Consider the following 18,727-nt stretch of genomic DNA (forward strand, 5'->3'; position numbering starts at 1 on the left):
AAAAAAATTATGGACATCTCCTCTCATCATAACATGGCATAGAGCTGAGAGCTTGACATAAGTTCGTTTTAGAAGCCAACGGAATATCTTACAGCACACACCAAGCGAAGGTTAGGGACAGAGACCCATACCACAAACGTTCGATTCCGCATAAGGGGCATTCATACAAGGAGAGGAAACTAGAGAGAGCATAATTACCTACACATATGAACGGCTGACTCTCTATAACAAGGGCAGTAATACTGGGCTTGGAATATAGGCAATTCAGATTACAATGATCAACTAGGGCTGCATAAGTCCTTGGCCAACTAACTCCTTCTTGGCTGTTGGTGGTTTGACTTGACTCTATATACAATTGGTCTGCCAGCCCAGACCGCCTAGGTCTCTGGGGTCTGTTTCAAGAAGCGAGGTCTGTATAATCTCACTTTCCAGTATTGCCCAATATTGCCTGCATGTCTTGAAAGATCATGAACAGTCTGCAATGGTCCTTCGTACGGCCGAAGTGCAAGGCGAACTGCATATTCAGCTGGCACAGAGGTTGCACGTGTAACACTCTCTCCATTAAGTACATTGACAACACCATGGTGACATCGAGAACTTGTGAAACTTCCTGACCTTTTGTATGTGTAGGAATTGAACACACTGGTCTAAACAGCCAACAAATCAAAGCGAAAGACAAAGATCGAGCAATTGTAAGTAGATTCACAATTCTACCACCGGAGATACGATTGTTTTCTCCTTCTTAGGTGTACGTGTAGACTCTCCCTACCCTCAAAATCTCATGAATCATATCTATGTCGTGAGTCGCAGTGCTTATTCCCTAGGGTGATATCTAAACAGACCTCCGTTTGTGTAAGTCGAGGTTCAATTCAGGGCTGGAAGGGTTATAGCATGCGATGCAATCATTGCTTGATAGGAAGAAGAATGAAGAATGAATCAAAGCAAAACAAAGCGCCCTCTATGATGAGTATTCAAGAACACCCTTATCCATTTCCAATGCAATCCCAACCCCTTTTCCTAGGCTCATGCCTGTACTCCGTCCGGGTTCTCAATGCAAATAATTCATCCGCTTACAGCCTCTGTTTATTGTCTAGTTCTGGAATAGAAGACCGGCAGCATATTCGACATTACCATCTGTAGCTCGCAATGCATTTATCACTGCCTGCCGGTCGAAACCCAATGCTAATAGCTTGTCGATATCACTCTCCGGAAACGTCCGCTGAGCGGAGGCCGGGGGTGCGTGTGAGGCGGATGGTGGCGCCGCTACTGGTCGTGAGCTCGAGGAAGCAGGAGCAGCTGCGCTGGAGGGGTTACTGGGGGTAGCTGAAGTAGGCCCTGTGACAGCACCGGAGCGGGCGCCAATGGAAGTCCCCCCCGGACCAGGCACTGTAGGCTCATCATTGACAGCCTCTTCAGTTTCCTTGGGAATATCCGACTCGCCCAAGAATTCAACCTCTTCTCCCTGAATGATGAGCCTGTTCCGCGAGAGATCGATAGTGGCCTGGTGGCCCTTTAAAATGTCAAGGCCCAGCAATAGGTCCACGGCTTTGCCCTCCATCACGGTAAATGCACAATGAAGGTGCTTTGACCCAACCTGGAGAATAGTGGAGTGGACACGCCCGATAATATTGGCTGTACCAACGCCTCTAGCAACACCAGCGAACCGTCTGTCGACTAGTCGCATGATGTTACATTGCTCAGCGCAGGCTGGGGACATAATGGTAGCCTGAGCACCGGAGTCCACAAGCGCTTTTACTTTGAACCCGTTGACTTTTACGTCGATATAGAGGAGGTGCACCCGACCGAATGCTACGTAAGTCAATTAGCATAATTAAAGCGGCATTTAAATTTTTGGAACTTGGGGATTGCATACATTCTGGATTATGTTCCATTGCATTCTGTAGGTTCTCCACGACACTTTCTTGGCGAATCATCTCCTCGATCCTGGCTTGTGCATCTGGATTGAACTCGTCAGCGTTCAAAGCCTCGATTTCCCGCATACGCGCCCTTCGTGCTTGTTCCTGCTCGAGGGCACTGTTTTGGAACATCTGGGCAAAACGCTGGGGGTCCTCAAGCACGGCGGCAAGTGCAGGGTTCAACCTCTGCAGTTGTGTCCTCAGCGCAGGATCGCCTAGGACTTGCAGCCGGATGAGTTCAGGATCCTGTTGCAGAGGACTGGCCCCTGGTTGACCAGCAGCGGGCCTCCTCCTAGGCGCTTGCTCCCGATGCCCAGGATCCACGCCGGAACCTCTCATATCTCGGACATGGAGGGCAAGCATATCGCCATCAGCGATCTGAAGCTCTTGCAGGGTCTTCGTGTTGTCGGTAATTAGTTGGCCGTTGTGGTAGAGATGCTGGGCCGGGGCAGGAATGCCTTCAGCCTCGATGGAGCTCCGCAAGGCCTCTACTGTCATTTCGGGGTAGACACCGAGGGTCACGAGCCGCAATTCCTGCTCCTCCATCTCGGGGTTGTTTACGCTGAGTGTGATCTGCCTATATATGGCGAGTGTCAGCAACATATGCAAGCCCGCCCGACATGGGGACCGACTGGGGACGCTTACATCTCGACTGTTCTGTTGTGCTCGACGCAGAATGTGAGGTGTACTGAATGGAGGCGGGGGAAGGGAGGGAAGGGATAGGGTGAGGAAGGGAGGTTGGCGATGCGTCTAGGTGCGCTCCTTGAGGACAGAATGGTCAGAGAACCAGAAAGAAGCAAAAAGAGATCTGGCTTATAGATGGAACGAGGTCGTGCAGTGAGATCAGACAAGAGCGCTCGCTTGCTCGCTCGCTTTCTTTGCAATTCGACAATGCAGGCAGCAAAAGATGACACAACTTGGGTATTTCAGGATGGTGGCGGCGACGGGTTGGGTGTGTATGTGTATGTGTGTGAGTGTGCTGTTCTGGAGCAACGATCAGTGTCAGTGTCAGTGTCGGATGGCTGGTTTGTAGGTACATTATCCTTTGACAATTCCGGAAACCTGAAGCCAACCACGACATCATCTTGCCCCCACCTTCCAACACCTAGGTAGGTACCCAGTGCAGGCAGGACTGACCCTGCTGGAGTGCGGAGTACAAGGAACGGGTCCCGCTCCTGCCAGTGATCTATCCGGCTCTCCCTTGCTTCCTCCCACAGACTCCCAGCACCTGTCGCTGATTGTCACTGATTTATTACGGGCAGGTACTAGGTACTAGGTACTTGAAGTACATGTACAGTAGGTACTACCCACTACCTACTACATAGTACTAGGTTGGGTTTTATATCATGTTCCTCGATAGACACTCCGTTGATAGCTACATACGCAGGCGTCAATAGACAGGTAAATGTAGGTACCTACTTAGGCACAGTACCGTAGAACACATTACCTGTAAGTAATTAGTGTTGACTGTAGGTACTGCCTATCTAGGTAATAGATACGGTACTTGGGCGAGCATGCACAACCAGCCATATTAGGTAAGTTAAGCACCTATGTAGGTAGCCACAGCTAGCTCCACCCCACCTAACGGAGGCCCAGGCTCAGGTCCCAGATTCCAGCTCTTACATGTACATGCACATAGATAAACTGGCAAAAGCCGGATCGCATCTGCATCTCCTCTGTACGGTACCGAAACCAGTAGGCAGCCTACCTAGATACCTACCTAGTACGTAGGTGCCTACAGGTGCCGTCCCGAGTGTCCAATTATGCAAAATTGACCTGTCGCCAGGGGTTCTGGCCGGGGAACATGCATCGTGAGGTTCCTTTCCGACTGGAGTCACTAAGGCACTGACGTTCTTCGCGGTTGGAGGCTCTTTGTGTGCAACCAAGTCCTGGCTCGTATATAAGTATCAAACTACGGCTGCAGGCGACATGATCTGTATCCTGGTACGCTATACGAAGCCGCGAGTGATGCCGTCCTTCCCTGTTGCCTAATCGCGCCTCTGAGCTTGGCCCAGTAGCCATATCCAGCCAGCCGTTGTTAAGTATCGACACATGCCAGTGCTTGGGAGCATGAGTAGGGGGGGTTCAGGGTCATTGCATCGTCCCAGTGTTAATTTGAGAATATGATTTGAGATGGCCACGTGCATGCCATTCAATGTCGCCTCACTGTAAGCTACCGAATCTTGTAGACAGAAGCTTTGAGAATCTTGCTCTCATCCACGACATCCTGTTCTTCAGAGTCGATGAATCTGACGCCACCTTTCTTTCCGCTGCGACCCGACTCTCTTGCCTCTACAGCCCCCTTTCCGAGAGAGGGTTGAGCAGCCTTGGTGAAATGCATTTTGACAAACATCTTGTTTCTCATATCGACCGCCGCTTTCTCGTCTCCTTGCAACACGAAACCTCGTCTTCGCAGCGCCTCTACAAATGCTGTGACATCGGTCTCTTGGCGTTTGTCTTCGCCGCCGTCAACCTCGATAGCAAGATCCGCTTTATGGCTCTCTTCAGTGTCCACATCCTTGCCCTTACCCTTACCCTTCTTCTCCTGATTTTTCTTCCGATTACCTACGCTGTGATTCACCGGTACACTTTTGTTCTTGTTGCTCACATGGCCAAACCGGCTCTTGATCTCGGCAACCCAAAGTTCGCCTTTCCAATGCAATATCCGATAAGCCTCCTCGATGAAATCAAGCCAGTTTGTGCCCATGAGAGCGAGGCAGAAAATAACAACATCGACACTTCCATCGGCCAGGGGTAGGTGCGCAATATCGGCCTTAGTGACAAGGGGACTTGGACTTTGCAAGTCGTAACTTAGGATTTCGAGGTGCAGCTTCTTCTTCTCAGACTGGAGTGCAGTGGCAAGCTTGGCATCGCCACAGCCGAGATCTGCAATGGTACAAATGCCGTTCGTCCTCACAAGAGGGAGAGCACCGGACGATACAGCAGAGGCCACTGTGCCTGGCTTAGATTTGTGTGGATACCTTTGTCGACCTCGTAGCTTGATGTCCTCTATATAGGCATCTACCGGGTTTTCTGGCCACACATTAACCTGACGACGGAATCCTTCATGGTATTCCTGAAACATTTCTGGTGAATGCTGAAATAGCTGAAAGGCTTCATCTGAAGGCTTTGTGTAGAGAGTCTCATTGAGATGGCGGAAGCGGGCGGATATGAGCTTCTCCTTCATCGCAGCTTGCATAGGAGTAAGCTTAGGAGCCGATGGGCCAGCAGGTGCTTTGGGTTGTGATTTCGCTGATGGCGGCTGGCTCTGTTGGTCGCTGTCGTGATAATCCTTGTTGACGCCCTTTGGGCCTGTCGACTTCCTACTACTTTTCTTCTTCGCTTCGCCTGAGCCCTCTTCACCTGAAGCGCCGTGTAGTGATGTTTGGACTTGGCCATCTTGTGTGGCATGTTCATCCACAGTATGGTTTGACTCTTTCTCTCTCTGCTTCTTCAACTTTTTCTTTTCTTTTAGGGTCAGTCGCGGGGCACCATCTGGCAGCGACTTCTTGTTGTTGCTTGGGCTGTCTAATCCATCGCGATTTGTTTTGGACTTCTTGCCCTCCCTCCCTTCAATGACTTGTTCCCATAAGTCTGCGACGTTCGCTGAGGTGACATTAGCGGGAACAGCATGTCTCTTCCGCTTTTTTGAGACGTTAGTCTCTTTGGCGGGTTGAGTGGTATTATTGGCATTCTCTGCTTTGAGATTGTCTGCAGAGACAGCCCAACCAGGGACTGCAAACATGGTGAGGATATAAGTTAGGTGAGAAATCTAAGACACCAGATGCATCCTCAGCATAAATGAAAAATCAAAGCAAAGCCTTGCGCCTTCAGAAATAGATGACGCTGTTCAGTTACTTCAATGTCTTTACTACCCAAACAAGTACGTAGCCACCACGGTTCATGAGCAGAAACTTTTTGTATCGGGGTTTCATGAGGAACCCATTATCGATTTGGCGGCTCGGCCAATAGAAAGACACATCAGCCCACTAAACTGCCGGGGGTTCTAGACAGGTAGCAGACAGCCAGCATCAGGTGCTACGTACCTACCTTTAGGTAACCTTGGGTGGGTACATAGGTAGTACCAAGGTACCTCCTAATAGGTAATTACGGCGCTTCGTGTACTACCAAAGCACCTACAGGCAGAAAGGTGCTCTGAGTCCGTACCTGTTATGTACCTGTTAAATCTCTCGTCGTACAAATACATGCCCTAACGGACAATCAATGGCAATGGCTTCGTTACTTAGGTAATTAATGTTGGTATCCGACTGGGCGATACTTGCTCATGTCCACCCATGCGCGCGATAGTATCCCTCTCCATGTGAAGTATGAAATTACCAAATCAACTAGAGAAACAATGGTGCTGCTCTCCAAGGGACTTCTGCTTGCATAAGTCTTAACTTATCTGGATATATTAGTATTGATTTGAGTCGAATCATTGAGAAGGCAGATGCCTCCCGTACTTATTCCTTTAGTTTCCCACTTCAAAAGACACAGCAGCATCAGCGAGTCTTCTTTTGTCTGAATCTTCCCACCTTCCTTTCGAGCTTGGACCAAACACAACTACCACGACGAGCGCGATAAATTTCCGGAACCATCTAGAACACAGGAACAACCAGAGCCTCCGTCTGGGTGATGGAATGGGATGTTCGTGGACTCTCCGTAGTACGGTCGGGTACGGTCGGGTACGGGCATACCTGGCCAGTGCTCTGCCCCGAATGCCTCCTATCCGAATACAACCAAGCAGCGAGTAAAACAACAGCTGCTTTAGCGCCTGGCTGATTGCCTACCTAGGTATACTCTACACCTATTCACTCACCTAGTAGCCCGGATATAGCAGGATTAGGATGATGATCGTGCTCACATTGCGGGCGGCAACTTTGAACAGCAACACTGTCTCGGTCGTTGAGAATCAGATTCTTGATTTGCAAAACATAGTCTGTCTTACTGCTGGGGCTCCTTTTCATGCATGAAGCAATATAAGCCGTGTAGTTCTTTGCCAGCAACCCAGCCAAATTTTTTTTGGGCTATGGAAGAATAAGCCCTCTGAAGCGTGTTGTCCGTGACAGTGTTGGCGATTAGCAGGAGCGACATCTTGAGCTTCCTATTCTTGGACCTATGGGCTTAGTAAATTCAATTTCAAGATGCCCAATATCTCAATCTGATAGAGCATCATCCTTGAGATATTCGGTTTCTAGGGAGAAAACCTGGATACAACGCTCGAAGGCTACCCGGATGGATTCGTAATCTCTTGGGGAGTAGCCGACAGCATTGGGAGACCAAGGACTGTCTGATGGTAACAGAGCCATCCTGGGCGAAGGCTTGCTGGGGATTGTATACATACCTAAACCATTTTGTCTATTGCGTTGGGGTAGCGCTAAGTATCGCGACTAGTTGTGCGACATACAGAGCTAGAAACGCCGAACTTTGCTCCAAGTCTGCATGTCCAGAATAACCACTTCACACAACCCCGTCAAAAGCAGAGTTTGTGTAGGACAGGGCGTCTTCGGCATGCTGGCGACGAGAAACGCCCATTCTGGTCGCGGTGAAGCATTACTTGTCTGCCGAGTTTGCGTGTTGTCACCTGCCTGCCACGGATTTTGCTTCTGACGGGTTTACAGTTGTATACCTGACTGTAGTTGTGTTCGCCCATCCTTGAAGCCAATCCTACCAGTTCGCGTCTGACTGTCATCAGCATCGTTGTGACACCACAGGTCAATAAACGAGTCGGCTGGTCTCTCTTCGTCCCCACCTCTTTCATTCCCTCCCATTTCCAGCATTTGCGCATTCAAAACCCCGTGAGGACCCGGTTCGCAGGCGCCTCAATTTTTTGCGACAGTAAAGTTGCCGCACCATAGGCTAGAATCCGTTGTCCGTATGCTCGCTACTTCGACTCCTATCAATCGTGGATACCAAATTCTCGCTGTTCTTTCGCCTTGCTATCCGACTGAAAGAAATCGAACGTCTGCGAGTGTTATTCCCAGTATAACCACGGCAACATTCCGAGGCAATCAGGACGCTGCCTGGTCGCCTCCGTGCTTAGAAAGACAAAATTCATCGTTGTAAGTGTTCTGTGCAAAGATAGAGCCTGTTTTGAGGAGATATGGGGTCTATTTAAAGAGGCTCATCTGCTCCCCAGACTATGGGTGAAGTGGTTGTGTTTATCTCCAAAGTTAAAAATACCGACAGGCTGGTCACCCCAGACGAACCAAGGATTCACCACCAAGTGGTTGATCGGATCGTTTATCCCCGTCTTACGGATATCTCATCGCTACCCCACCCTTTCCCATGCTGCCAAGTTCCCAGTGTTAGGGGCGCTCTGAGACCTTATTATTCGTCAATCCCATGAGAGAGCGAGGCCTAGCCTCAAGCTCCATCTACACTATCGCCTGCATCGTCGGCTAGCCTCATGTCTCTCGTCATACCCCTGATGAGAAAACAGTGGCAACCCTGTTCTCCGCTGGCAAGCGTACCTTCCCCGGGCTTGGTCACACGTTTACTTGGGTGCTCTTAGTTCGTACATCAAGCACGCTTGTTCAGGTCCCATCGCCAACAACCAGCCTGCACCTCGTGATTCTGTCTTGGTACCCTGTGTTGAATCTTGTTCATCTTTAGTTACAGCGCAGCCAGCCTTGGGAATTCCGATTCGTTTGTTTTGCGATTTCAGCACTGCCCCTAACACTAAACAGGAAAACACCGATGTCATAGGGGCCTCTGGGTCGCTCCCGCAAGCGACTGTCTAAGTCAAGCCACACCGGCTGCCGGCGGTTATACCCACGCACTATTGGCACAAGGCTATCTTAGACTACCGACCTACAAGCGGGCTTCACACGCATGACTATCTCGAGATAGTCTGCGGCAATCTCTCCGGAGTAACTTGCTGACGTTCATTAGCATGGAGGCCTTATCATTGCCGTCAAACGGTTCGGCTGCCAACCCTCAACAGAGGCCGTCATCACCAGACGGCAATGATGAGAATGACCTTTCGCAAAAGAAGGGACCCGTTCGGAAGCGCACCAAGACCGGTTGCCTTAGTATGTCGCAATGCCCTCAACAACCATTATCGTGACTTGTGCTGAGACCCTCAAGCATGTAGGAAGCGGCGCATCAAATGCGACGAGGGAAAGCCAACGTGTAATAACTGCTTGCGATCTAAGCGACAATGTGAAGGTTACAATCAGCGAGTCATCTTTAAAGACCCTCTCGGCGCAATTGCTGGTGCCCCTTATGGTCCTATTCAGTATCCAGCACCATCGCCTCAGGCTTTGGTGAGGGAACAACAATTATCGGTTGCTCAACAAAGATCTTCGTCTCAATCCCTCCAGATCATCGCCCCAAAACCGCCAGCTGTTGGTTATCACCCGCTTGCTGCGCACCAATTCAGTCATTTCTATCCTAGTCACGTCAACCCCGTTCCACCACAACCCCCTGTAAACTTGGCCCCAAATCAATTTTTGTCACAGCCACAGCCATCTAAATACACTTTCTTTCCACCTACAACTATAGATGCCTTCTCCCAAGGCCATGGCAGGCAGGATATACCTGGGGGTAACAATCGTTATCCGCCGCAAGCCCCTCAGTCTAGTGGCTCTGAAGGGCAGGCTTCGACATCACCACAATCTCGTAAGCAGCTTAATGGAAGTGGCACCTTTGTTGGGGTTGAACCAACAGTCCCGGTGTCTGAAGAGCAACTTGAAGACTGGGATTACGAATTCTATGACGATGATGCGTCATTGGCTGAGTCGGATGACGAATTTCTACCGGCAAATTTGGACTCACAAGGCGGCCTCGATGGACCTGGCGTTGTCACTTCTCAAAGGCTTGACCATCAGTATCATATGCTTGGCACCAACACAAGAACATTTTCAACATTTGGAGCTGAAACAGTACTTGCGACCTATGATCCTTCACCTGGAAACTCTCCTCTAAATGACAAGCATATCGCCGCGGTCTTCTGGCACTTTATTAATGTGACAGGACCAAGTATGTCTATATATGAAAGACATCCGCTCGACCCTTCCAATGTCTTCCAGGGGCAGATGCCAACATCGAAGCAGCATGGATGGACTTGTAAGCAGAAAGTGCCGTTCAGTTGATTGTCTCACTAATTCGACGTAGATGCATATCCAGTCATGTCGTTTAGCCACCCTGCATTACTGCAAGCTATGCTTGCTCTTGCTAGCTTGCAAATCGCCAAACTACAGAAAATCCCGCCAACCGCATCTCTTAAACACTATCACCTGGCACTCAGGAGGGTCGCTAAAAACGTGATGCGCCCTGCAAGGCGTACGCAGACAGCTAATTTGGCAGCAACATTGATCCTTGCCTTCTATGAAGTCTGGAATTCGGATCACGATAAGTGGTGCAGTCATATGTTAGGAGCTAAGTGGATTATTAAGGAGATACCACTTTCGGAGATGACCAGGGCTATCATGGCAATCAAAATGCAGAAACGTCAGACTGAAATGGAACTAGGAATCCTTGGGGATTGCTCCTCGACAGATGACTCCGATTTTCTGTATAGAGATTGGGACCTGATAGATGTGTCGTTATTGAGCACCATCATGGGCCGCGAAGTATCTTGTGACGATCTTGGTATGCTGCCGGAAGAACTGAGTGCACATCCCAGACCGAAATACATCTACACGAATAAAGACATGGAAAGATATGAGCAGCTCAGCGACCTGTTTTGGTGGTACTGTAAGATGGACGTCTATCAAAGTATCCTGGGAGGAACTCGTCCATTGTGAGTCCCTCATTTACCTGATATAGCCGTGTTGAGGCTTACCATGCCAGCTTGGAATACAACACTTGGATGCAATGTCCACCGAGGTCCCCGATCGGGAGACTTGACGCCATGTAAGTCCTTGAGACGTCGAGAAGAAAGTCTGGATTCCGCACAACTGACAAGCTTTAGATATGGGACTTACGACCATTTGATTCTTCTTTTAGGCCGCCTAGTCAATTTTGTATCTCGCGATCTGTCGCGAAAGCGAGCGGCACTGGAACGAAGTGGATCTAGTGGTCCACGGCCGCCTCCAGGCATGTTTTCGGGTATGATGCCGGCTTCAGAAAAAGTGACGCCGCCCATGGGCTTCACCCCTCCGCCCGAAGATTCTTCTTCTCCGCCGAGGACTACTTCCAGGTACCGCACGGCTGATGATCTCGACACTAGAACTGTTGAGGCTGTTCGTGAATGGGAGCAGATCGCTCTGGCTTTTGATGAGATCAGAAAACACTTTGGACCCGATTTCGAGCCTCTGGGAGCTGATATATATCCATCACAACCTACACCATTTGGACCAGCCACCCACTACCGGACATATTCAATTGCTGGGATCTGGATGAACTATTACATGGGCCTCATTGTCCTCCACCGAGCCCACCCAAAGATGCCACCTGTTGCCATGCTTGCTGCCGGCATGTCTGCTAACACTACCATGCCCTGGGCATTCAAACTCAGCCGCATCGCCGCGGGTTTAGAAGAAAACATCACACGTTTGACGGTGGTCAGCACCTTGATGGGTGGCGCATTGATCGAATCAGCATTCCCACTTTTCGTGGTTGGTGTACAAGTAAGTTAACACCTTGGATGTTTGTTCTTGCTTGTAACGTAATATAAATTTGGTTGGGTCCTATTTGCGGACTCTAAGGTCGAATGCGCGTGCCGTTCATCATTCGCTAATTTCATTCTGTTTCGTGTCTTATAGCTCCAAGACGAGGCACAACGGCATTGGCTAATCCGCCGCCTGCGCGACATTGCTCGCCTAACGGGGTGGCAATCCGCCCACCAAATTGCCGACGGCTGCGAGTCGGCGTGGTCTAAGGCGGCACAGCTTGGTCGCGGACCCCCGTATAGACCCCCTCCCGATCCCGGATTTGAGGAAGACGCGAAAGAAGTAAGAGACCGACATAAGGCCAAGGGACGACAAGCACCCAGTCTTAGACCAGATGTCGCGCCACCAGGTATGTCCTGGGTCTGGGGCAATCCGCGCCGGCTCGACCGACGTATTTTGGAGGAGGATGGGACGGCAATTGGAAGCGCACGAGACGGAATGGCCACGGACAATAAAAAGATTGTACTCGCGAAGGGCGAAAAGGCCTTCTATGCCATGGGCTTGCTTAGCGTCGAACAAGACTTCGAAAAATTAGATCTGGATTCCGGAGATCGAGAGAAATAACTAGAGCTCTGAGGTGTAAGATTTTTTTTAAAGATTTATTCTTTCTTTCAAGTTGGGAAAAGGGAGGTTTCCTTCAGATTATCGTTACGTTCTTTTTTTTTTATTTCACTATCAAGTACGACACAAACCGGATCCGATTGAAAGGTTGGGTAGATAGTAGGTTTTATTTAGATACGCTGTCAGCATTTCGAACGAGGGATGAAAAGCGGCTGGGTTTTACCAAGTTCCGTTGCAAATCAGGCGGCAGAGTCCCCTGCGTGGTACGTTTATGACACATGGTTGTGAACGCTTATCATCAGATGAGTCTAGAAATGCTTTCATGTTGACTTGGCTTGTCCGCAATAAGCAAGTAGAAACCTCTATTTGCCTTCCTTCTACTAACCTGATGCTCTTCTAGCCGGACCCTAGAACAATATTACTGTTCTCTAGTCCTTTTAGTTTGCAGGTAGCCGCTCAACAACCGCAGCCATCTCCTCATCCGTGTATATTCTGAAGCCCTTTTCTTTAGTGACACTTGCCAGTTGTACGTTCTTGGCATCTAGCTTTTCCTCCATTACTTGCTTCAAGGTCTTGAGTACGAGCATCTCAGCGTCTGCAATTGTGAGGGACTGTTGGCAGATGTAAGCAGACAGTTCATACACACAGCAGCGAAGGCACACTAGATTATTGGTCGATTTCGGACCACTTACCTTATGATACTCGTTCTGGAGCTCCGCCTGGGCACCCTCGCTTCCTGAGCCAATAGCTTTGGCGTCGTACCGGTAGAAAGTGCCACTCGGCTCAGCGTGGTAGAGCTGAGGGCCATCCTCATCGTAGCCCGCGATGAGCAGAGCGACACCAAATGGACGACTCATGATACTCTCCTCTCCATCAGCACTCTCGCCGAAGCGTAAGGCCAGGTCGCAGATGGCCTGGGTGCAGCTCTCGACACGTAGGTTCTCGTTGTAGTTGAAGGCATGCGACTGACACTCGACGCGGGCGTGTTCAACCATGCTGCGCGCATCCGCCTGCAGCCCCGACATAGCGCATCCAATATGCCGGTCGATCTCAACAATCTTCTCGACGGATGACGTCTCAAGGAGTGTCGACGTCACCCGCTTCTCTACGCCTAGCACTACGCCCTCCGATGTTGCTACTCCTATCGCTGTCGAGCCGAGCTTGATCGCCTCGAGTGAGTATTCGACCTGGAACAAACGACCCTCAGGTGAGAACGTGCTGCGCACGGTGGCACGGTTAGTAAGGGAGTCGATGGGCAGTTGGCGTAAATGTGCCGGGAGGGCTAACTTCGCACGTACTTGATACCACGATCTATTGAAATGACGTTAGAAGACTAAAAGAACAAGAGCCCGCAGCACAAAGCCGTGCTAAGCAGGAATGTACAGCTGCTTACCATATTCGGATCTTGCCATAAACATCTTGACGGTGTTGGGGGGGTTATTGACAGAGAGGGAAAGAGGAAAAGTTCTGGAGTGTAAATCGAGCTGAGTTCGAGAGTGTCCACTCGATTTTGAATCTACGTAGTAGATGAGAGAATAGTTGGTGAGCTAGGAAGCTTGATCGGTTTGCAGTGTTGATATTTTGAGGTAGATGGAAGCTCCAATACAAAGCTCAAGGCTGCGACGACGTTTACGAAGCTCGACCTGTTTGTAGCCCCGTTGACGTTGCATGGGGGCTGTCTACTCCGTACCAGTGGTCTTAAAGGGTACCTAGGTGCGTGAGCTAGGCGTACTTGTAGGTACCTACTTCCGCCTAGGGTATCTCCTTAGGCCTTCAAGTACCTTTGAGATTGATGCCAGGGAGGGTGTGTGGCCCCAGCTGTAGTGAGCTACACACCACGTTAGGTACTCATGTGGGTACCCATAGGTACCTACCTAGGTACGTAGTAGATGGGTGATTGCCCCTCCTTACACCCCCTGCTTCTACCTACCGGAGGTATGTACCTGGGTACCTAGGTAGGTACTTGCACTATGTAATATGCCCATTAAGAATCCCAGTCGCCTTTTAACTGCTTCAACGCGTGCGGCGCGTTATCGTTAATTGCGTTGTCGCCATCTTCTACCAGAACAGCTCACGGCAATTTGAAATATATAGTTCCAAATGTCGCCAGCCCGCCGCTGTTGCCATAATGTCATCGAGACCCTCCAATTATGCAGAGAGGCGCACCAATAGCACCGCCGAAAGTAATGGCAATCAGAGGCCGCGCGCTGCTGCCGCCTCGTCGGCCCAGCCAGCAGCCGATTCACGAACCGGCCGTTCACCGCATACGAGCTTCACCAATACGGCTCACAAGAGATCCGCGTCTGGCAATCCACGACCTGGTAGTCGAATAGTGGACGAGCGAAGGACTGAGCGCATGACCGTAACAACAAGAGAAAAGCTCATAACTCGGACAATGAGTACTGAAAGACGCCCCAAAGAGACAGCCCAGCCAGAGAGGGAGAGATGGAGGTCGAAGGAGGGCTCTAAACCGCGACAGACTGAGACGAAGCACAGGGAGTCAAGGCCAGATCCTCCGACGAGTGAGGCTACCGCATCTTGCTATACCTAGGGCAACTAGCTAACCATATGCGCACCTCGTAGCTTGGGACCCTATAGCAACCCTCGTGCCGCATTCCACAGCGCCTCTCGCGATTCGAATATCAGCAGCACCCTTAGCTTCGGAGGCACCAATAACACAACAGCCCCAGCCCATTCATGAGCTATCTTTGGAGGTGCAAGAAGCGGTTATGGTAGAGGATTTGCTCTTCGTTTTCATGGGTTATGAGGGGCAATATATTCGCTACTCTTATGGTTATAATCCCTCTGATGAAAGAGATCGACTACAAGGACCAACTTTTAAGATCTTGCCGGGCCTCGATCCCAGTCTACAAGACCTCGCCTTATCTATGCTTCAAATGGCTACCCACCACTCAGCTCTCGAGATGTTTGTCAACGTGCAGAGTCGACAAGAATTTGGTGTCGTTAACCATGCTCTATGTGCCGCAATCCGGAGATTCTTAAATGATTACCTTGTCATGATCGCTCAACTCGAGACTCAGTTCTTAACAAATGAAACCTTTACTTTACACCTACTTCACGTTCATACTCTTCCTACCAGCCAAATGATGTCTCAACTTTATGCCTTGGCCTCCGACCTCCTTAAAAGAAATGCACTCTTAGATGACGAGAGTGAAGAAGAGTCAGAAGGTGCTGAAGACTATGACAATATTATAGAAAATCTCAAGCGAGGTGGCGATCTTGTGCCGGGAAATATGACCGGGAAGAAAATATGCAAGGGGGGTGTAGTTATCGACTTGATAACGAAAAGGCTTGAATCCATGTCTGGCGACCCAGCTGCCAGGTCCTTGCTCACTTCCCTCTTGCGAGATGCAAGTCGGCCGTACATGGCTATGCTCAATGAATGGCTTCATCACGGTGAGATCAAAGATCCACATTCTGAGTTCCTGATCAAGGAGCAGAAGAGTATGCGACGCGACATGCTGGAACAAGATTACACGGATGATTATTGGGAGAGGAGGTACATGATACAGAAGCACAATATTCCACCCCAACTTGAAGGCGTCAAAGATAAGGTTCTGCTTGCTGGCAAATATCTCAACGTCGTGCGAGAGTGCGGTGGGGTAGATATCAGCAAAGTGACTCGAGACCTACCCACCTCATTTGACGACCCCAGGTTCCTCGACAACGTCAATAACGCTTACGCCTATGCAAATCAGTCGCTCATGGAGCTCCTAATAACCACGCATGCGCTTCCAGCAAGGTTACGTTCTTTAAAACACTACTTTTTCCTAGACCCGTCCGATTACTTCACGTACTTCATGGAGTTGAGTGCGTCAGAGCTGCGCAAGCCTCCGAAATCTGTCAACACTGTCAAGTTGCAGTCGCTTCTGGATCTCGTTCTTCACCAACCAGGAAGTATAGTCTATCTAGATCCATTCAAGGAGGATGTTCACGTTGAAATGAATGAAGTCAGTCTTATCAAAATGTTGCAGAGGGTTGTAAATATTACTGGAATTGAGCCAGGAGAGTCGTTACAGCCTGCCAGCAACCAGCCCATTGAAAATGATAAGAATGCGGTGGGATTTACGTCACTACAGCTAGACTACAAGGTGCCTTTCCCCGTATCTTTAGTCATCAGCCGAAAGACTGTCTGGCGATACCAAGCGCTTTTTCGCCATCTGCTATCACTGAAATATCTCGAATCCCAGTTATCTACAGCATGGCAAACCCACAACACCGGCATCGTGTGGAGTCATAAGTCCTCCTCCAGGAAATTAGAGGTTTGGAAAAGGCGGGTATGGACATTGAGGGCGCGGATGGTTGTGTTCGTGCAACAAGTGCTGTACTTCTGCACCCTGGAAGTCATCGAGCCCAATTGGCATTCTCTTATGTCAAGGTTGAAAGCCAAAGATGGTAGCTCAGATGGCTCGGGAAAGCCAGACCGAACAGTAGACGAACTCATGCAAGATCATGTGGATTTCTTGGACACTTGCCTCAAAGGCTGCATGCTAACGAATGGCAAGTTAATAAAGGTACGGCTCTTCATCAGCCTCATTGCTACGTTCCATTCGCTAACTATCTTTAGATCCACTCAAAGCTCATGCAAACCTGTACCTATTTTGCACGCTACACCCATTGGTTGTCTCAGCAATTAGGGGAAGCTGATTCGGATCTTGTTGGCCCCTTCAAGCCGCCTAATATGTCAGCCAAACAGTGGGCGCGGTTCCAAGCCGCAAAAGATCAGAGGTCGGCTAATGACAGCTCGTTAAATGGCCAAGTTCAAGATGAAGAAGGTCGGATTAGCAATTTGTTTGAGATCCTCAAAAAGTGGGAGACCAACTTTAGCCGCCACTTACAGATCCTATTGGATGCCCTGAACCACTATGCGGCGACCGAGACAGTAGTGCTTCTAAGTCTTTGTGCTAGATTAGCCACTGCGAACCAGGGAACCGAATATGCCGGGCTACGCTCTGAAGAGGACGGCGCTTCCTGAGGAGGAATATTGGTGACTCAATCTCGGTATGTCAGTTGTGCAAGTAGGTGAAGTGCTGTAAAGCTGATTGTACCGATATCTACGGGGGCTCTGTATAGAGAAGTCCTGTCAAGCAAACTAAACACCACACTATACCACGATCAAATTTTGATGCTTGGGAGAAGCACAATCAACTAACCTTACTTATTTTGGTGCTACAACTTGCGTAACCTCGAGGGTGTGAAGGCCTTCATGTACGCGTGGTTTCAGACTCAGTGCTGAAGATGTGGCAGAAATGTTGTCTTCGAACACTGAACTGATACCAGAGTCGACGTACAACTTTGCAGAGTGAAGATATTCTTTTATTCCCATAATGCTCTAAACCTACGCCTTTCCCATGCAATGCTGCTTATTGGCTGATAGCTCATTTCTTGGCACTCAAGATGGGTTACAGTTCAAGTTACCTAGTCATACAACATGTATCATACAGACTTCGTAGTGCTCTTCGCTTTCATGAAATCGTTGACCAGCAAGGGTGTGCTTGGTGTCACCGTTTGTGGGTTCTATGCTCTCAACATAGCGCACTCCGTAGGTGAGAGCCGCCGCCACATTGTAAGCCCGTAAAAAAAGGTTACGTGCAGGGTAGCGCTACCTTTATCTTCAGCGGGTATGCTGGGGGCTCTCTACGCGGACACAACCTCCTTCACGACGCGGGCAAGCTCAGCCTTCTCGACATCCTTGCCATCCAGCGGCCCACCAGGGGCCAGAAGCGTCTTCATGATGTCGCCCATCTTCGCTTTCTCGTCACCGAGCCCGGCAACGACATCCCGCACGACGACCCGGAGCTGGTCGCTAGACAGCTCCTCCACGCCGCTGTCGGCCATATACTCATTCAGCACCGCAATCTGCGCTTCTTCCTTGGCAACCAGATCATCGCGACCCGCGGCCGCAAACTCATCTCGGGCGTCGGCGCACCCTCGAGCCTGCTTGCGGAGCAGGCCTACCAAGGCGGCGTCGGTCGTGATGGGGGACGACGTCTTCGATGCGTTGAGTGTCGAGGATAATGCGGCGCGCAAGACGGAGAGTCGCGCTGCATCCTTGGCGCGCATTGCAGTCTTCAAGTCCGCCTTGAGCTTCTGTAGCAGAGGAGGCGCCGGCGCGTCGCTGTAGCTGCGGAAAGATGCGAGAGAGGGTATGCGAGAGGGTAGTCGGCTGGCCTGAGGGCGCAGCAGGCCTGTCGCTATTCTCGTGCTTGGTCGGAGGGACATTGTGAGGGTGAAAGGTAGGTAGGGAGGGAGGGGGAAAGGGGTCGGGGTTGCCGGCCTGATATCTCGCTAGATTGTCGGTGCGTTGGGCACAAAGGGCTTGGACCAGGGTGGACGTTGGGTTCTTGCAGATAGCCTAACCCGCGACAGTTTTGGATGATGACAATTTGAAGGTCGAAGCTTGAAGCGTCGGTAGTTCGAACTCCAAACACAGCAGGTCGTTGTTAATTTTAAGATGGGATCCTGGTGCTTGAATTGGCCAATCAACAGGCTTGGCCGCGGTTGGCAGCCATCTGGCGGTTCTCGGCTACAGGGACCTTCTTTGTTTCCCTAAGGGGTCATGTCGGCAAATTGTATTGGCTCAGGCTTGCTTCGTTCTTCTCTTCACACTAC

At 50.1% G+C, this 18,727-nt stretch overlaps 6 protein-coding genes across 6 annotated transcripts; 2 read left to right on the forward strand and 4 right to left on the reverse strand.

Annotated features, from left to right (window-relative positions):
- Positions 1 to 1,510: 1,510 nt before the first annotated feature.
- F5B22DRAFT_260151 (uncharacterized protein) lies at positions 1,511 to 2,607 on the reverse strand. Its single transcript, XM_047970086.1, has one exon. The coding sequence runs from the start codon at positions 2,517 to 2,519 to the stop codon at positions 1,698 to 1,700; it is 822 nt and encodes a 273-aa protein (XP_047835279.1). The 5' UTR covers positions 2,520 to 2,607; the 3' UTR covers positions 1,511 to 1,697.
- A 1,482-nt stretch (positions 2,608 to 4,089) lies between these two features.
- Positions 4,090 to 5,661, reverse strand: F5B22DRAFT_633284 (uncharacterized protein; the record flags this gene model as incomplete). Its single annotated transcript, XM_047976815.1, has 1 exon — positions 4,090 to 5,661. The coding sequence occupies one exon, from the start codon at positions 5,659 to 5,661 to the stop codon at positions 4,090 to 4,092; it is 1,572 nt and encodes a 523-aa protein (XP_047835280.1).
- Positions 5,662 to 8,717: 3,056 nt separating this feature from the next.
- On the forward strand, positions 8,718 to 12,314 carry F5B22DRAFT_260157 (uncharacterized protein). The gene is made up of 6 exons (XM_047970087.1): positions 8,718 to 8,950; positions 9,006 to 9,986; positions 10,035 to 10,662; positions 10,713 to 10,775; positions 10,834 to 11,491; positions 11,627 to 12,314. Exons 1-6 carry the CDS (start codon positions 8,812 to 8,814, stop codon positions 12,095 to 12,097), a joined length of 2,940 nt encoding a protein of 979 aa, XP_047835281.1. The 5' UTR covers positions 8,718 to 8,811; the 3' UTR covers positions 12,098 to 12,314.
- F5B22DRAFT_657161 (nucleophile aminohydrolase) lies at positions 12,100 to 13,512 on the reverse strand (the record flags this gene model as incomplete). The annotated part of the gene is made up of 4 exons (XM_047980018.1): positions 12,100 to 12,705; positions 12,787 to 13,312; positions 13,393 to 13,405; positions 13,488 to 13,512. The coding sequence occupies 4 exons, from the start codon at positions 13,510 to 13,512 to the stop codon at positions 12,532 to 12,534; spliced, it is 738 nt and encodes a 245-aa protein (XP_047835282.1). The 3' UTR covers positions 12,100 to 12,531.
- A 710-nt stretch (positions 13,513 to 14,222) lies between these two features.
- Positions 14,223 to 17,090, forward strand: F5B22DRAFT_633287 (Spc98 family-domain-containing protein; the record flags this gene model as incomplete). The annotated part of the gene is made up of 3 exons (XM_047976816.1): positions 14,223 to 14,616; positions 14,678 to 16,629; positions 16,683 to 17,090. The coding sequence occupies 3 exons, from the start codon at positions 14,223 to 14,225 to the stop codon at positions 17,088 to 17,090; spliced, it is 2,754 nt and encodes a 917-aa protein (XP_047835283.1).
- Positions 17,091 to 17,596: 506 nt separating this feature from the next.
- On the reverse strand, positions 17,597 to 18,594 carry F5B22DRAFT_260427 (Yqey-like protein-domain-containing protein). The gene has a single exon (XM_047970088.1). The coding sequence runs from the start codon at positions 18,335 to 18,337 to the stop codon at positions 17,753 to 17,755; it is 585 nt and encodes a 194-aa protein (XP_047835284.1). The 5' UTR covers positions 18,338 to 18,594; the 3' UTR covers positions 17,597 to 17,752.
- Between the last annotated feature and the right edge of the window lie 133 nt (positions 18,595 to 18,727).

The sequence above is a fragment of the Xylaria bambusicola genome, assembly GCF_022495145.1.
Source record: "Xylaria bambusicola strain CBS 139988 unplaced genomic scaffold F5B22scaffold_3, whole genome shotgun sequence".
Taxonomy (NCBI): domain Eukaryota; kingdom Fungi; phylum Ascomycota; class Sordariomycetes; order Xylariales; family Xylariaceae; genus Xylaria; species Xylaria bambusicola.